This window comes from Chenopodium quinoa, unplaced genomic scaffold, assembly GCF_001683475.1.
Source record: "Chenopodium quinoa cultivar QQ74 unplaced genomic scaffold, ASM168347v1, whole genome shotgun sequence".
Lineage (NCBI taxonomy): Eukaryota > Viridiplantae > Streptophyta > Magnoliopsida > Caryophyllales > Amaranthaceae > Chenopodium > Chenopodium quinoa.
This window is the reverse complement of record NW_018745003.1, coordinates 485,960-502,678: the sequence shown is the minus strand read 5'-3', so window position 1 is coordinate 502,678 and position 16,719 is coordinate 485,960. Positions and strand designations below refer to the sequence as shown.

General features: G+C 33.1%; 1 protein-coding gene across 1 annotated transcript; it reads right to left on the bottom strand.

The window, feature by feature from the left end:
- Positions 1-1,252: 1,252 nt before the first annotated feature.
- Positions 1,253-7,472, bottom strand: LOC110707704 (probable protein phosphatase 2C 6). The gene is made up of 4 exons (XM_021885740.1): positions 6,915-7,472; positions 3,668-3,955; positions 3,137-3,242; positions 1,253-2,135 (listed from the first exon to the last, which is right to left on the bottom strand). Exons 1-4 carry the CDS (start codon positions 7,287-7,289, stop codon positions 1,819-1,821), a joined length of 1,086 nt encoding a protein of 361 aa, XP_021741432.1. The 5' UTR covers positions 7,290-7,472; the 3' UTR covers positions 1,253-1,818.
- Positions 7,473-16,719: the final 9,247 nt, after the last annotated feature.

The following is a 16,719-nucleotide window of genomic DNA, read 5'->3' as shown; positions in this document are numbered from 1 at the left end:
CAAACATCATAAAATTTGTGCAAGGTCTATATAGGTGGATAGCACTTTCAAAGAGCTTTCCAACTATATTATAAGCCCTATTCTAACTTATAACGAAATGGATATGATCAAAAAACTAAACTGGGCCCAAAACTGACACCCTTTAATAAATCGTTCGTATCTTAAAATCCACAAAAGCTTTTGAACTAACTTCGATTGATTTGGAAAGTAGACTCCAAAGCTTCCAACCCTATCTTATTTGCCTCATTCCGAATTCTGAATCAAAAGTTATGTAAGTTTTACTAACACCGCATTTTTTAACAAGGCAAGTCGGGCACGCATGATTGTTGAGCGAGACTCCTAGCTAGAGTTACACACAACACCTGAGCACAACTTTCTTTGTTACGCGCGCCTCGTGACGTGACGTCACTTAAACCCTAACCCTAGAGTCCTACACCTATATATACATAGGGGTCACGATTAGACCTCAATACACTAAAAAAAACTTAGAAAATTGACTGCGAAGTTCTTAAACCTTAATCTCATATATCCTCATATTATTCTCATACTACTCTCATATTACTTTCTCATATTTCCCAAACACATTCAACCCTAATTAATTTATTCGAAGTTTTTAGAGGTTAAGGTGAAAGAGGAAGTCCATAAACACGCAAGACGGAGGTTTAGTTAAAAGGAGAATGATTAGTTTCCTAAGCACTTAGTTAAATCACTTTCCTAACTTCTCTACACCCCTTTTTAACAAAATTCCTAACTTCGCTACACCCCTTTTTAACAAAAATTCCCCCTCTACAGAAAGAAAAAGAAAAAAAAATTAGAGGTCCAAAAGGGGACATAATACATACATTAATTGAGAACAGGAAACCAGCCAATCTCACTAAAAAAAAGAAAAAAAAAAGTTATGAAAAAAAAAAGTTATGGTGTTAGAAAAGAGATTTATACCTCCAACATTGTTTAGTAGCACATACTCCATACTCCCTCCGTCCCATAATACTTGACACAGTTATCATTTTCGTTGGTCCAAAAATACTTGACACGTTACTAAATATGGAATGAGACCACTAAAAAAAAATATTTTCCTATACTCTCTTTAGGATCACAAACCCTAAAACCCAATTAAATCCTATATTTTCTCTCTCCTCACTATCCCCACCTCCCCACTTTTTGTTTTTTTACAATATAAAAATACAAGAGAATCCTTTATATAATAAACAAATATTTTAAATGAACTAATTTGTAATTTTCTTAAATTACGTGTCCACTCCAACGTCGCAAGTATTATAGAACGGAGGGAGTAGCATCATAGCATTACATGTCATTCACTACATTAGTAGTACATAACTAATTATACATGACCTTAACCATAAAAATTTCGCAAATGAATACACTGAAGGGTGGCATTCAAGTCCGGTTAGGTTATTGAGCATGAACAACGATTGCCTGCAGCTGATATTTACATAATCAGAGCTTGAAGCCGCGGCAACATCTTGATGTCTTCAGCCTTTCATTGAAACCAGAAAAAAATGATAGCATCATTGCAGAACATCAATAGTTTGTTTAAATTTTCCTATTTCATATTTTTGTCATTTCCACTTTCGGAAAGTTTGGATCAAACCAACTAAAATAGAGGGTTGATCCAATAATTTGCAGTAATACAATTTTGAAAGTCAGGAGCGCTTTCTCACCAGCAGTGTCAGCTTTGTACAGTAGAAAATAATAGCTGATGATGGCTACCTAAGAATATCTAGAAAGCTTCGTTGGAGCTTTATATTTTCTCAACAGGCCTCAAAGAAATGAAGAAAATCAATATTCAATACCCTGCTATATTTGTTGCTTTGCTTGATTTCTTATCCTCGATTTCAGATCAACGACTATGATTGAGATGTTATCAGAACTGTTTCTCCCAATAGCAAGCTGCCTGAGATTATCAGCAACCACTTGTGCAGGACAAACATCACTGGATACTGTGGACCTTCGCATTCTCCTAAGGAGGCGGCGGGCAACCTCCCCTACCTCATCATTTGACATGACATCCCAAAGCCCATCACTTGCCAATATCAAACACTCGTCTTCATCACTTCTCGTCATGAAAGTGATCTCGGGCACTGGAATTATGTAAGGGCTCATATACCTATCACCTGAAACAGAAGTAATGCAACACATTAAAATCCAAATGCAAAGCCAAGTAGCTAATATATAAGTTAAATGCAATTTACGGTTCAAAATCTAAGTATTAAGTGAACAAGAGCTCGTATTTGAGACCAGGTTTCTTAGATATCTTTGAAGAAAAGAACAATGAACAAGAAATGAGTTGAATTACAAGCAGCCTATGTACAAATAGTACGGAGTACATACACATCGTCATACTTGAAGCTCTACGATGGCTAACTACTTTTATGTCCACCTGACAACCAATTTGGTATAAAGGTTTATATATTAAGAAATACTTGGTTTGACATGATAATTGTTGTGTCCTGTTACTTTGTCAGAACTCCAGAGTAACAAACAGGTAGCTGTACAAGTTCAAATCCCATCTCCGATCCACAACTAAAGCACCCTCAGAAAAGTAGTTAAAGACTTAAATTTATCAAGGGACTCCGGCAAGCAAAGAAGTGAGCCTGTAGTCAAAGAAATAAACTAAGGGGGCAACTGCTTTGAAAAGCCTAGTCCTTTGCTTAGCAATTATTGATTCATAAGCAGGGTAGGGCCAAATCCACTTACTAAGGCTTCATTGAGCTAAGTTCCATCCCTACTCCTTTTCATTCATTTTTCCAAGTAGGGAAATTCTTATTCGCAATGATGTATTGCATTGCCTTATGATAATGCATTTCCTTAATACAAGAGCCATAGGGACTTGTTGAAGTTCCACAAGAAGTTACGAGAATGCATGTCAGGGCCAAAATATACCAAGCTTGGTCCTTCACAAGAAATAAGGACCGCTCTCTATCAACAAACACAGAATTGAGATCAACAAAGATTTTCTGGTATTGCAGACAGCAATAGATGACAGGTGCAGCCTTTATTTTATTTTCCAATTTTTACTTTTTTTTACTCCAAGTTCTGCAGTGACTGGCAAGAAATATGTACAGTTAAACGGGTCATGTGAAGGAAAATCGTAAGAGTTAGTGAAGAAAGGGACCTATAGCTCGAGACATAGCAAGGACTCCAAGCACCCTAGCACCATGCCAGTTTATGACTCTCCCACCCTCTCCTTCAATTCTCGATAATTCATCAGCTCTATCTGGCTGTAAAACACACAGATACGTTTTAGTGACAATCATAGGAAATTGCGAAATTGGACAGCTAATTAAATAGTTATTATACAGGTACTACCAGTCACCAAGAGCAGGCAATGATGAGCATGCAATTTTTAGCACTACAAGATTTTTCAAGACATGCATGCATTGTGAACATGGGGACAGGTTTACAAGAGCACTCACCTAAAATGTGGAATGCCTATCAAAAACAGCTGACTTTTCTCTAGCAGACGAAATTAACAAATGGCAATTCATGTAGCGAAGTCTGCACCCACAAATGCAACTAACTGTAGGAATAGACAACATCTTGCTGTGCAATGCTAATCCTGTGGTGCTATTAGCACCCTAAACAAAGAAATTATTTGCATATATCAGACACATAAGAGAGATTAGGCGTCAACAACTTGTCTCACCTTGTGATCAACAGTCAAAGGAATGGTCTGTGTCCTTCTACAAAGAACAGCCCTTGAATCCCCACAATTGGACAAAATGATCTGACAACCAGAAACAACTGCTACAACAGCCGTGGATCCAACCATCTCTGAGGCTTTAGCTTCTGAGACAACCTTGTCATCGGCTCTCCGGAAGCCACTGGAAAATACTTGTTTCCACTTCTTCTGCCACTCAAATCCATCAACTCCTTCCCCATTCAACTCCTCTGCTATAACCTCATGCATCTGCTCGGCACAGAAGTCAGCAACCTGCCAACAAAGGGAGGAAGGATATTCACATCAACATATGGAAACACACTTATGTATATTGATTCTGCCATAGGAGGGGTGGAAGAGAGAGAGAGAGGGTGGGGGAGGGGGGGGGGATGCAATGTGGATATCTGCAGAGTATATGTGACCTGTGTAGCCTAAACTTCACACACTGGGTCTCAAGTATGAACATGATTGACAAACTTACGTGCACTCATTATAGTAGCTATCAAACATTCACTTTGCCATTGTTTCATCAGATTAATTAAAATAATCCAGTATTTGCCATGTTATACCCAAGTGTATATCTTACAAGATGATGCCACTCAAACCAAGTGCTGAACTCAGGATCAAAAACTAAAAGGGAATAGCACGAGCCACACTTCTAATTGAACCAAAAAATTTGGAAAAAAAAAACCGAATGCTCTAGATGAACTAACAATATTTATTTATTAACATATTACTCCCTCTATAATTTTACTACTTTACCTGCTTAAAATGTCAGGGACTTATTGTCAAAATTTGAAAATTTTACCCTGTTTGGTGATATAGATGTATAAAAAAAATGTAGTCAAGTGGAATCTTGTGAAATTTGTTATAATATTTATTTTTAGAATATCAACTTTAAGTCAGATCTAATATGTAATCAAATATATATATCCAACTATACAAAACCGTGAATTACAGATTTTAGCTGTGAATAAAGATATTGTTCTGAATGTATTCTACCAAAGACTTCTAGTTTTACAAAGTATAAGCACATATGGAATACTCTAGAATTTCCTTCTTCACACTTCCAACAAAATTGTAAAGATATGTAGACTTCCGATTATATATATAGTATATACCTTTGCTGCTTAATGGTTAATAAAATGGAAATATTAAATTTCATAGGAACCTTCCTAATATATTAGCTGGAACATCGTGTTGGGTTGGTCAAAGCCATCATAAACATGTAGCAGTTGGAAGCTAAAAAGCAATCAAGGTGGCTCTCTTAATGGAGAGATTTAGATCCATCCACATCCAGAAAAAGATTATCTATGTTATTGTATTCTAATGAACTTTCATTGACCTCCTTATTGCCTGCCACGTATGAGTCTAAATGTCTAATTAGCTTAAACAATACCAAATTTCTGGTCATGTACTTTTAGCATTTGTTTAATCTTAAGCTAATCAACAGAAGCGGAAAGAGATCAGCTCAGTCAACTTTTAAGGAATAAGAAAAGATCTAAACATAGTATACACATAATTAGTAAGTCTAGATTTGTCTTTTACTATATCCTCGCTGGTTCCTGATATTTTACCATTGAAAACGCTAGCTTACCATAAATCTTTATTTTTTAAAGATGACTTGCCTATTTTATAACTGGTATTTAAACTTTCAGGTCTACCACGAATGAGCACGCGAACAACCCAAGAAACTACCAAATAATGAAGCTTTTAAGTTTTAAGCATGAAACCAAAGTACACACCTTTCAAACAAGAAAAGAAAAAAAAAATATGCACCAGGAAAGGGGAACAAAATGTCAAAATTAACCTGCTCCAACTGATGTACAGCTAAAACAAGATCCAGGTTACCACAAGGTTGAAAACTATAGAGGTTCTGAAAACAAGATATTACGGAGTAATATATAGTAATAAGATACTTAAAGGAGGAAAAGGGAAGAAAAGGCAAGTCCAAAGAACCAATAGCCATCGTCTTAGGACTGGAACAATAACACGTGGCTGCTGCGGGATAAAGGTGCCGTCAGTTCTATTTAATTTGACCTAAAGAAAGCTCAACACTTGCATATTCCTTGTCATCGTGTTCATAGACCAATAACAGGATGCAAAAAAATCTATATTCCAATAGTTTACCAGCTACTATATTTAAGACCACAAAACAGCAATTTCAAATCCTCTCTGATTATTCAGGTAAAGAATCTTTTACGGTACACACCAATCCCAACATAAATTGGTTCAAGCTAATAATTACAAAGTACATATATATTTAACAGTATCAATCAAGGATTCAAGGATCAACCAAGATTGTTCTTTCTTCCATCCAAAGAAGTCATTTTTTGGCAGATTTCCGCAATTGATTAGACCAAATACTCAGCAGCTGTCATCTACTTCATCACTGCAACATAGTATACCCGCAATTCCATTTCTACCTAAGGTTAAGCCATTAAGGCCATTTAAATCCTATTCCCATAATGCGCAAGGGAATAAGCATCATGATTGGTACCCCTTATAGTAAATAACAAAGTTAACCACATGAATCAATTAAGTTTAATTTCAACTTAGTGTCATTACCAGGTTCCATATGTGGGTATTGGATGCAGTTCCTAGATTTTCAAAAAAAAAAAAAAAAAAAAAAAATCAATCATTGCACCAACTTGACACTCACAAAAATTTCTCCTTCCTGTTTAAAAAGATTTAAACTAACTAATTTCTTCACGTATTTCTCTATTCATACACCAAAATTGATAATCATGTTTCATAGAACACCCACACCTTATTCTTTATTTACCTTTCTTTGGGTTTAGAACGGCTACAAAGAGCGAAGACGAGATTCAATCCCTCAAAAACATTACTAACTACACACCCTGATGGCCTGATCTATACTAGAAGGCTCAAATTCCAACTAAATCATCGGACATTTGCAATGAGAAACAAAAGTCTGACTATAAATATTCCAGAATTTCACATCAAACCCCAAAATTCACACAAAAATAACATATTAACGTGTGCATCATAATTTCATACTTCGTATCATAGATGAAAAATCTATTACTACGATTATATATTACCACTTACCAAACAAGCTGTTAATAACAATAATTCGACATCCAACACGTCAAAATTCATGATATTATAAAACTCCGTTTCTATAATTACAAAAAAAAAAAAAAAAAAAAAAAAAAAAAAAAAAAAAAGAGTGATAATAATTGGAAAGAGGAAAAGGAAGGAAGAATACCTCGGGACCACCATGACCATCAAAAACACCGAAGAAATGAAGAGGAGAGAGTTCAAGGGAGGTTCTAGAAGCAGGAGCAGTACAACCACCCACGTGAGAGCACGTGCTGGAGACAAACCCAGGGACCACCGCAACAGCATCCTCCATTTCAGCTCTCCGACCAATTACACAGGTATATCCCCAGGTTACCCTGTCATGTCTCCCAACACACTTCTCTCTCGCCGGAGATTCGCCGGATATTCCAACCACTGTCTCCGGAATCTCGCCGGAACTTCCGCTACTCATCGCCGACGACGAAGAAGATGATGATGATGACGACGTCAAAGCTTCTTCGCCGGAGAAGATGGAGCTCTCGTCGGAGGAAGAGGATTCCATTGATGGGGGAGGAGAGAGAAGGTAGAGAGAGAGAAAAAAAAGAGGAGAGAGAAAGTTGGGAGACGAGAAGAGAGGAAAGGGAGAAGGAAAGAGGGGAGAATAAAAATGAAGAAAAGAAAAGGTGGGGTGGGGGATTGACGAATAAGGAAAGGGCACGTGGAGGAGAGAGAAAATAGGTTTTTAAATTTTGGGGTTTTTTTTTTTTTTTCTCTTTGGATTTTGAATAAAAATGGAAATGACTTGAATTTACTTTGGGATGATTAGATTTTGGGGAATAGTGAAAAGTCGTACTTGTTATTTCAGCTGCTTTTTGGCTTGTCTACGCCACGTGTCTTTCTTCTTTCTTTTTCTTAGTTTTAATTTAATGTCGGAATTTTTATTTTTATTTTTTTTTTGGGGGGGGGGGGGGGAACGTGGTTTTGAGCTCCAATCAGCAATCAGTCGTCACAACTTACACGACACTTTCGTAGATTAATTTATTTTTTTAGCAATATAATTTGTATGCATTCCTTAAAATACAAACAAATTACTCTTCTTTGTCTCTAACGTTGAAAAATAATACCTTAAATTATTTCTTTATTAATTTATTAGATCATTGAAGCATTAAAAATTTACAAAATAACATGTTCTTCCGCGTTAGGATGCATGATAAAATCTTATTGCTTGTTTCCTAAAAATAAAAATAAAAAATCTTATTGCTTGATAAACTACGAAACAATACGAGTAATATTCTTGATCTCTACGTGGTACAAGAACGGGATATAAAACTTGATTTTCACTAATGAATTTCTATGCATCACATCCATGGGAGATCTGTCCAAGCTCTTGAAATGGAATGGCTTTCATGACATCGATTGCAATCAATTGTCGTGAAGAGCTGGTTATTGGGCGGGTCGGGTCAGGGTCGGTGCGGGTCAGTTGCGGGTCAGGGTCAAAGAGGGTCACATTTTTTAGGGTCAATATAGGGTCGGGCCAATGCGGGTTGCGGGTCGATAATGGGCGGGCCTACAAAATATCAATTAAAATATATATTGGACAAAGCCATGATTAAATACATATGAATACAAATTAATCTATATAATTATTTTTACATTATGTATTTTATTTATCAACCAAATTGGAAAAACATGTTGGCCCTATATTGACCCTACCCAATAAGGACCCTGTCCATTAATAGCCCTGTCCATTAAAAGCCCTATGAGCTTGGCTCTGACCCTATTATCATTGGGCTACCCTGTCCAATAACCACCTCACTCGTGATTAAACTTAATTTTCATATTGCGGAAAAATCTAATTCATGTCCACGTTTGTATTCGTTTATAACCAAGTTTTTAAGCGATAGGAAATCTTAGGGATACTAAAGAACTGTGTTTGAGCCTTGAGTATGGGGACCTCAACCAATCTTATGGTTTTATTCTATATGCAAGCTACCCGGCTTCAATAAATGAAATAGGGAACTATATATGAAATTAATGGCCTTGCTTATTGTGAGGTTATCAGTGGCTTTTGGTGACTTGATTATTATAATTAAAGGGATCTCACTAACGAGCGTTTCAAGGCATTAGATAAATAACTAACACTACAAGAAAATTATCTTTTTGTAACGATTATTTCAAAAATAAGCTATGACATATTTTATGTATTACTTGTCAAACAATATTTGTATATCTAGCATAGAAAAGGTTTTTCGTATCGATTTTTGGGTTTTAGTGGCGATTATAAACGATACAATTTCCAATTATTTTATAAATGTGCAAAAAAAGGGTGGGTATGTATTATTATGTTTTTCGTATCAATTTTAAATGGGATTACCATGATTGTAAAATGATACGATTTTCTCTACAAATTCACAAACATACATGCATATTGTAGTGAATGTACAATCACTACAATATAATGGCTACGAAAAGACATTTTTCTTGTAGTGTAATATATTACCTGTAATAGTATTAAGTTTAAAATACATGTCAAAATCAAGCGTCAAACAATACAATAATTAATTTAATATTTTATTATATTATAAAATAATATTTCCACTTTTAGTTCTCTTATCTAACATACTGGGACGTTCATTAGACAATTTTTTAGATAAGTTTATTAAGCAATATGACAATGACAACTAAATAATTCCACCATTTTTCTCAAATTGTTTTATAGTTCACACACACTTTTCATTTTAGATTGTCGCACATAAGTTTCACACTCATCAACATAAATTGAGACCATATTCAATCCACCATTTTTCCAGTTTTTCCTAAATACACACAAACTTATCTACTTTTATTTTTATTTTATTTTTTATTTTTTTTATTTTTCTTAAAAAAAAACGAAATACACTTATATCACATCAATATTTCTCGTGTACATTTATGAAATTATCTCTAGCCACTCACACGAGTCACATCTACTCTGTTTGATAACAATTAACATTATTTCCCCACCATTTATTGATCCAAAATTACGTGTCTAATAGAATGTCTATATTATTTATGGGACAACGTAAATACAGGGTAATAAATATCCCTCGATCAAAGATTAATTTTTACAATTTTATTTTCATTCATCTCCCATTGCTTCTATTTCTAAATCACTTACTGTGATTGTAATGTTTTTTTAATCAACTACTTAAAAGTTATTGAGTAAGATCCAATACTCTCTCAAATTCACTTGTAAAAATACCAGCCTGATATAGTATAAAACATATTCCTGGGATTCAATTATAAGTTATCTCTACTTTTAAGTGAAAAATTAGGTGCGGGGTTCGAAAAGGGTCCATGCTGCATCCACACTTCAAGCCCAACGAACTCTCATGTGCGAGGGCGTAATAGACTATAAAACATTTTTATGAGCTACAACACTAAACTTAAGTTTTTGGTTGTGTTGGTCCTCTAACATAGTCAATCCGTATTTCACATCAATACCCCAAAATTTCTTTCAATTCTATTTTTCCACCAAAATAACAATTGAAATTAGCACCATGATAGGTGTCAAAACAAGTTACTTACACCAAAATTACTGAAAATGATTTTGACACATCAAAATTGGTTTTGACACACCCCTATGTGAGAGTATTTTTTGCTCTTCTTGCATAGGGGGTACCAAAATTAATTTGTAATGTGGCAAAATCAATTTACTTACACCAAGATTACCAACCCATATATCCAAGGTATCCACAATAATGTGAGTATGTGACTAGTAAATGAGTGATGTCCAAGATTTTCACTCTTTCTTTAAATCTCCTTTGGATTCTAAAAAATATACTAACTAGGGTACGTGTCATGTAACTTAAGCATCAAGGGCCCACAAAACGTTTTTTTAACTTGACCTTACTTTTCACAAGTCAAGTTTATATCTTGGCACCTTTTGCTTATAGCCTACCCTCTTAACCTAAGCCAAAAAAACCTTCAGAAAAACTTTAAATAGCTACAATCTCTACCGTCCATTTGTACAATGTACTTCCAAATCGGACGGTTCAATTTTGTTCATTTAAAAAACGTTTCGTTTCGTAATTAAAGTGAATTTCTATTGGGTGAACAACAGAACAGCTCATTACTGTGGACCCCATGCTAAAACAAAAGTCAACATCAAACGATGATACGTCGTTTTTGGTTCTACCAAAAATCTTATTTGGGCTATTCATATGTTTACACGTTATGATGAATATGGCCCCGTTTATTTGACAAGTGTCCAAATGTTTTTCCTAAAGTTTTGGATTAAATCATTAAAGTACTAGTAAAGAAAAGGATTAGGAAAAAGAAATGTATACTAATCAAGATTTATACATTGTTTATTTGATTTGTTATCTATATGGATTGGTTTACTACCCGTTTTCAATTTTTGGTTTTGAGACTTTACAAGATAATAAATCATATGATTTTCGAGTTATACATTACTTGACTACTATTTAGGTAACTGTGAGGCTGAATTTTGATTTTAGTTTTTTTATAAGATAAACATTGCATAAAAGTATAAAACGATTAAATATTTCATATGATTTTTTAGTGTACAACTTTGCTTTCGACTTTCAATATACAAGTGACACAATTATGTTGAAAGTTGAAACAATGTATGTATGAATTTCAATTCATTTTAATTACTTCCTTTGTTATTTTTTACTTGATCTGTTTCTTTTATCACGTTTGTCAATGCAAAACTTTAACGATTAATAACTTTAATTCTCCATAAGTAAAAAAATTATAAAAGTTATATATTATGATAGTACTTATTGAGACGATTTCAAAAAAATCTCACGTGAATATGTTTTTCCTTACATGTTATTCACAAAAGACGGTCAAAGAAAGAGTGGTGAATAGTGTAAAGGCCAAAGAGGGTCAAGTTAAAAAGAACAGAGGAAGTATGTGATAGCGAATAATCGTTAAAGTTAAAATGTTGGTGATTTTAATTAGGCGAAAGTGAAGTACGAAAGGAGAGGAATTCATACATTTACAAAAATAACATATCATAAGAGTATCTCTAACGACAAGCTAATTGTCAAATTAACTTTCCATTCTACATTTGTAAGATTTCAAGCCAATTCGCTTTGCTGCTAAAGTTGGAGTCCATCTAGGCGCATAGAAGGGTAAAATAGTCAGGTACTTTTTATGGCTACAGTGGTACTTTTTGTATACTATTATGCATGTATATTATACCATTAGATTATAGATTGTCTTAGTGATACTATTATATCTCACATTGATATAATATTTGATGTACAATTTACTTACAAAGTACTTATTTGTACAACATTTAATGGTATCATTTATCTATTTGATGATACTTTATACTCACATTAATATTTACTCCTTCCGTTCATATTAATCGCAACACTTTCCTTTTACATCTATTTCGTATTAATTGCAACACTTCTATATTTGGAAAGGGCCCACCATTATTTTATAATTTCTCTCTCATATTAACCCCACTTTCACAAATATTTTATTACTAGGTTAAGTCCCGTGCCATGCACGGTCATAATTAAATTTAATTTTACAACAAATAAATTATAAAATAATGGTGTTAATTCAACAATAACTTATCCAAAATAATTATTTGTAACAAAATAACTTGAATTTTAGTTTATACCAATACCAAATATGTAAAGGTTGTTGAATTGGATTGTATAAAAAAAAAATATGTATATAGTAATAGAAATTAAGGTAGTTTTATATAAGAAAAACTAAATATTAGCTTAGGTTAGTACCCATATACGAACTCATTTACGTTTATCCTTAAATTGTTGACATACTTGACCGGCGTAATATGAAAATTTAAGAAAAATTCTCAATGGTAGCCCTCTACTATTCCTTATTTCCAATGGTAGCCAACCTTGATAGCCATATACTTTTAAAAATTCTCAATCGTAATCTTAATGATGTTTTTTTCGTTAAAATTCTGTTAAATCTAACTACGGAGTACATTGTAAACCAAAGTTAACTTCCAGAAAAGAAAAAAAAAAAACTCCACCAACCAGCTACCCAATCACAAACAGTCTCAGCATTTTGTGGGTCAGCGTCGGCGTTATAGATCCCATCGGCGGCAAACTCAACGAGACGTTCACTAGGCTCAGTTAAGAAGTTGATGAAAAGCTCTAAACCATTGAGGTCTCGAAGAATGGCGTAGTTGTAAGGATCATATGAGAAGTTAGCGAGATTAACAACGATTTTTTCTCTGAATTCTTCTGAAATAGTGGGATTTTGGAATTGGGTGATGAGTTGTTGAAGATGTTGTTGTCTTGGTGTGTCGTATTTGCCTATTTACTCTGTTTGCCATTTAGGAATTGGGTTTAGGTTGGTTTCAAGGTGGATAAGGAAGGGGAAGGGGGTCGTTTTGGGGTGGGGGAAAAGGGGAGGAGCGCGCGGTACAGGGGTGAGGGAAAATTAAAGGGGGTAGGTATTGAGGTGGGGGAAAGGGGATGGGTGGAGGCTAAGGGTAGGGGTCGTGGTGATGAGGTAGGTTGGTGCTGGGGGAAGCTTGGGCACCAAAGATAATTGAAATAAAAGTTGAAAATAAGCAACAGTAGAGGGCTACCATTGAGAATTTCTCAAAATTTAATTGATTTTATTTTATTTAGGATAGTTAGTATTCTGTAATCAACTTTTTTAAATAAACTTTTAGTGAGTAGTAGAGCTTTTTATTTTTTAAATAATCACATAAATATTTCGAGTAATTTAATTTTTCAATATATATTATGTATAATATAATAAAATAAAATGTTTTTGTCCTTATAAACGTTATGTAATTTTAAGATTTATACAAAGTATGCTACCAAAATGATTTTTCTTTTTTAATTAAAATAAATTTTATTGTCAAATGATAAAAGTTAGAGAAAAAAAATTAATATTGATAATATTATAATAATATTGGAATATAATATATTACAATACCTTATTTTTAATCTATGTTATCTATGTTAGTGTTTTTGTAACTAAAAGTTTCCTAGTATATAAAATATATGTAAAAATAAAATTGAGTATAATTGGATTAACTATATTGTCAAAATGGAAATAACTATTATTGTAGGTTATAAAATGAATATCATAAAAAAATGACAAATAAAAAAAAAGGAAAGAAAAAATAGGCGGAATATTTTTTAACCAGGAAATGACAAGTGTCATTTCAGGTTTCGCCTTTAGTATATAGTTATTTATTTCTCTTTCTTATCAACCCCACCCACACTACTTCTTTTTTTTTTTATTTAATTTTTTTAATTTTTATCTCCAACTTACAATACTTTATATTATAAGCCTAGTTTATAATTTTCTTAAACTTTAAGCCAACCCTAGCGTAGCGATTAATGCGAAACGGAGGGAGTACAACTTAGCCACTCTATTTGTTTCAAAACAAATAGATGCTATGCGCAAGGAGTTATTCCTAAAGTTGTGCCGCATTGATTAGTATGATGCAATTATAGTGAAACAACTTATGTACTTCTTCCGTTTTTTTTTTATTGCACCATGAATGATTTCATGCTTGTCAATGCATTACTTTAGCTATTAATATTTTCAAGTATACTTTTGTAAAAATTATAAAAAATTAATATTAAAAAATAGATTTTGAGATGAATCTAACTAGATGCCACATAACTATATATTTTCTAATAAATAAATAATATAATAACGGTCAAAGAAAATTTAATAATAATAATATAAAAGTTCTTATGGTGCAATAAAAGAAAAATGAAGGACATATATAAGTTCGAGTCGTCTTAATTCAGTGATAGCGAAAACACGGGAAGAGAAAGAAAACTCGCAACAATAATGAACAAAAAAACATTTAACAAGTATGGTGGTAAACTGGTAATTAATATACATTCTGGTTTGCTAACAGATGGCATGGTTGAGACATAACCACTATAAATGAGTTCGTTGGCTGACCTTGCTAATTTTTCACATGAAGAAAAGTCTCACACGCTTTCTAAGAAAATTCGTTTGTCCGTTGGTTACCCTCCATTCGCCACGTATAGGAACTTCCATTTTAATTAATTTTTTATTTCCTTAAATGGAAAAGTTTTTGATGCAACATTTTATTGGATTGGAATATAGTACTAGTATGAAATTTCATACGTTTGTTTTAAAGTACACTTTCCGTTTTTTGTTTTTTATTTGCATCACTTGGTGATACGCGGAATTTTAGGAGAGTAATATTATATTGTGAGTAGGTGAATAATTTATTATAATAAAAGTTAGATGGAGACTATAAAAGTGAAAGAATATGATGGAGAGTAAATATTTTTATCATATAAGTGAGGACCATGAAGAAGACAGAAATGATAAAATAGTTTAAGTGAGGTTTAAAGTAAGAGATATAAATGATAAAATATAGTATAAAGTTACCAAATAAGAAAGTAATATATTTAAAAAAAAACATCCGTAACAGAAAAGTGATGCATTTAAAAAAAACGGAGGGAGTATTATTTTCTAGTATAAAATTAATTCAACATTTTCTATTTTGATTTTTTAATGTTTTGCTTCGTACTTTAGGTTTGATGTATGTACATTATACTCCGTAGACCGTAGTGATAGATTATACATGTATGATGAATTATTATTGATGATTATTAGTATTATTAGGATGTAATAATTCAAAAGCAGAAAAGCTATAGATTGCTTATTGTCAATGATATTTTTTTTGGTCGTTGATACTTTTGGACATCAGAAACATATTCGTCATATTATATTATTGTTGAAGCTTTTACTTCTCAATATAATATTAATCCAATACTTATTATGCTTAATAATGTCAAAAAATTAATTAGGATGGCTAAGAAAGTTTCATAAAAGTGTACCTAAATTTTATATTTGGCTTACTATTTTACTAAGGTTTTATGTGAAAATTAGTGGTTCGTAATTAACTAATTGTATTAATTAAATTTCCACCTCAAATAACAGTATACCGTACCTCAGCTACAAGACTTGATTTCACAATCTTACAAGGCAACTGGTATGAAAGATAGGAATAAGATATATATTAGTTAGAAAATTGACAAGTGATAAGTATAAAAGAAGTGTTTTCCATCTGTTTTAGGAGTTCAGATAAAAATTGGGATAACTAACTTAAATTAAAATTAAAGAGAAAAAAAAAAAAAAGAAAAAAAAGAAGTTTCTGTAGATCGAATTCTACGAAATTTCCACCCTTACTATCTTTGCTCCTAGATGATACCTTTTTCCAACATTCATTATTCAATTTGCGGTTGTAATTCATAATTCATACTTGTATTATATATTCGAGCTTCAAAGAATAAAAAATAAGGTTATTTCCAAGAAAGTAGGTGTAAAAGGCATTGTAGACAAACTAAAGGAAAATCGCTTGCGTTGGTTTGGGCATGTAAGACGGAGACCTGAGGGTGCACCGGTACGAAGAATGGAAGAGTGAGACCATAGAGGGGTTAAAAGAGGGAGAGGGAGACCGAAAATGACTTGGTTGGAAGGAGCTAGGAAGAATATGAAGCATATGGGTTTGCATGAGGATGAGACATTGGATTGTAAGGGTGGGAGGAGGAAGATTTTTGTCGATGATTACACGAAATAATCACTTTCGGTACCCATTTATGAGATTAAGGCTTTAATTGATTGATTGATTATATATTCAAGCTTCAAATAAAGAAAACAAAAATAAGAAACTTCTAACGAGGCCAAAATCCATCCTTAATACCACATTATTCTTGCACTATTCTACTCCATACCTTGGAAGGAAGAAAATCCGTGGTTAAAAAATTGGCATCATATGCATGTTTATATGCGAAAATGTACGTAAGATTAGTGATTGAATATCTTACCTAGCTTGGACCACAATGTCTACAAGATTATTGCTTACCGTTACACTTACTTAGGATAATATAGTTTATAAAATTATAATATATGCTCAAATGTTCTTAAATGGACTCAACACCTATAACTTAGCACTTTCTTTATTATATCGTTTTGTACTAGCT

What these genes read in the sequence shown, in the direction of transcription:
- LOC110707704 (XM_021885740.1), bottom strand. Translation starts at nt 7,289, where the DNA reads ATGGAATCCTCTTCCTCCGACGAGAGCTCCATCTTCTCCGGCGAAGAA. An exon ending in ATGGTCATGGTGGTCCCGAG is followed by an intron (nt 3,956 to 6,914) that starts GTATTCTTCCTT and finishes CTTTGTTGGCAG; the next exon opens with GTTGCTGACTTCTGTGCCGA. An exon ending in CTTTGACTGTTGATCACAAG is followed by an intron (nt 3,243 to 3,667) that starts GTGAGACAAGTT and finishes TGTGTTTTACAG; the next exon opens with CCAGATAGAGCTGATGAATT.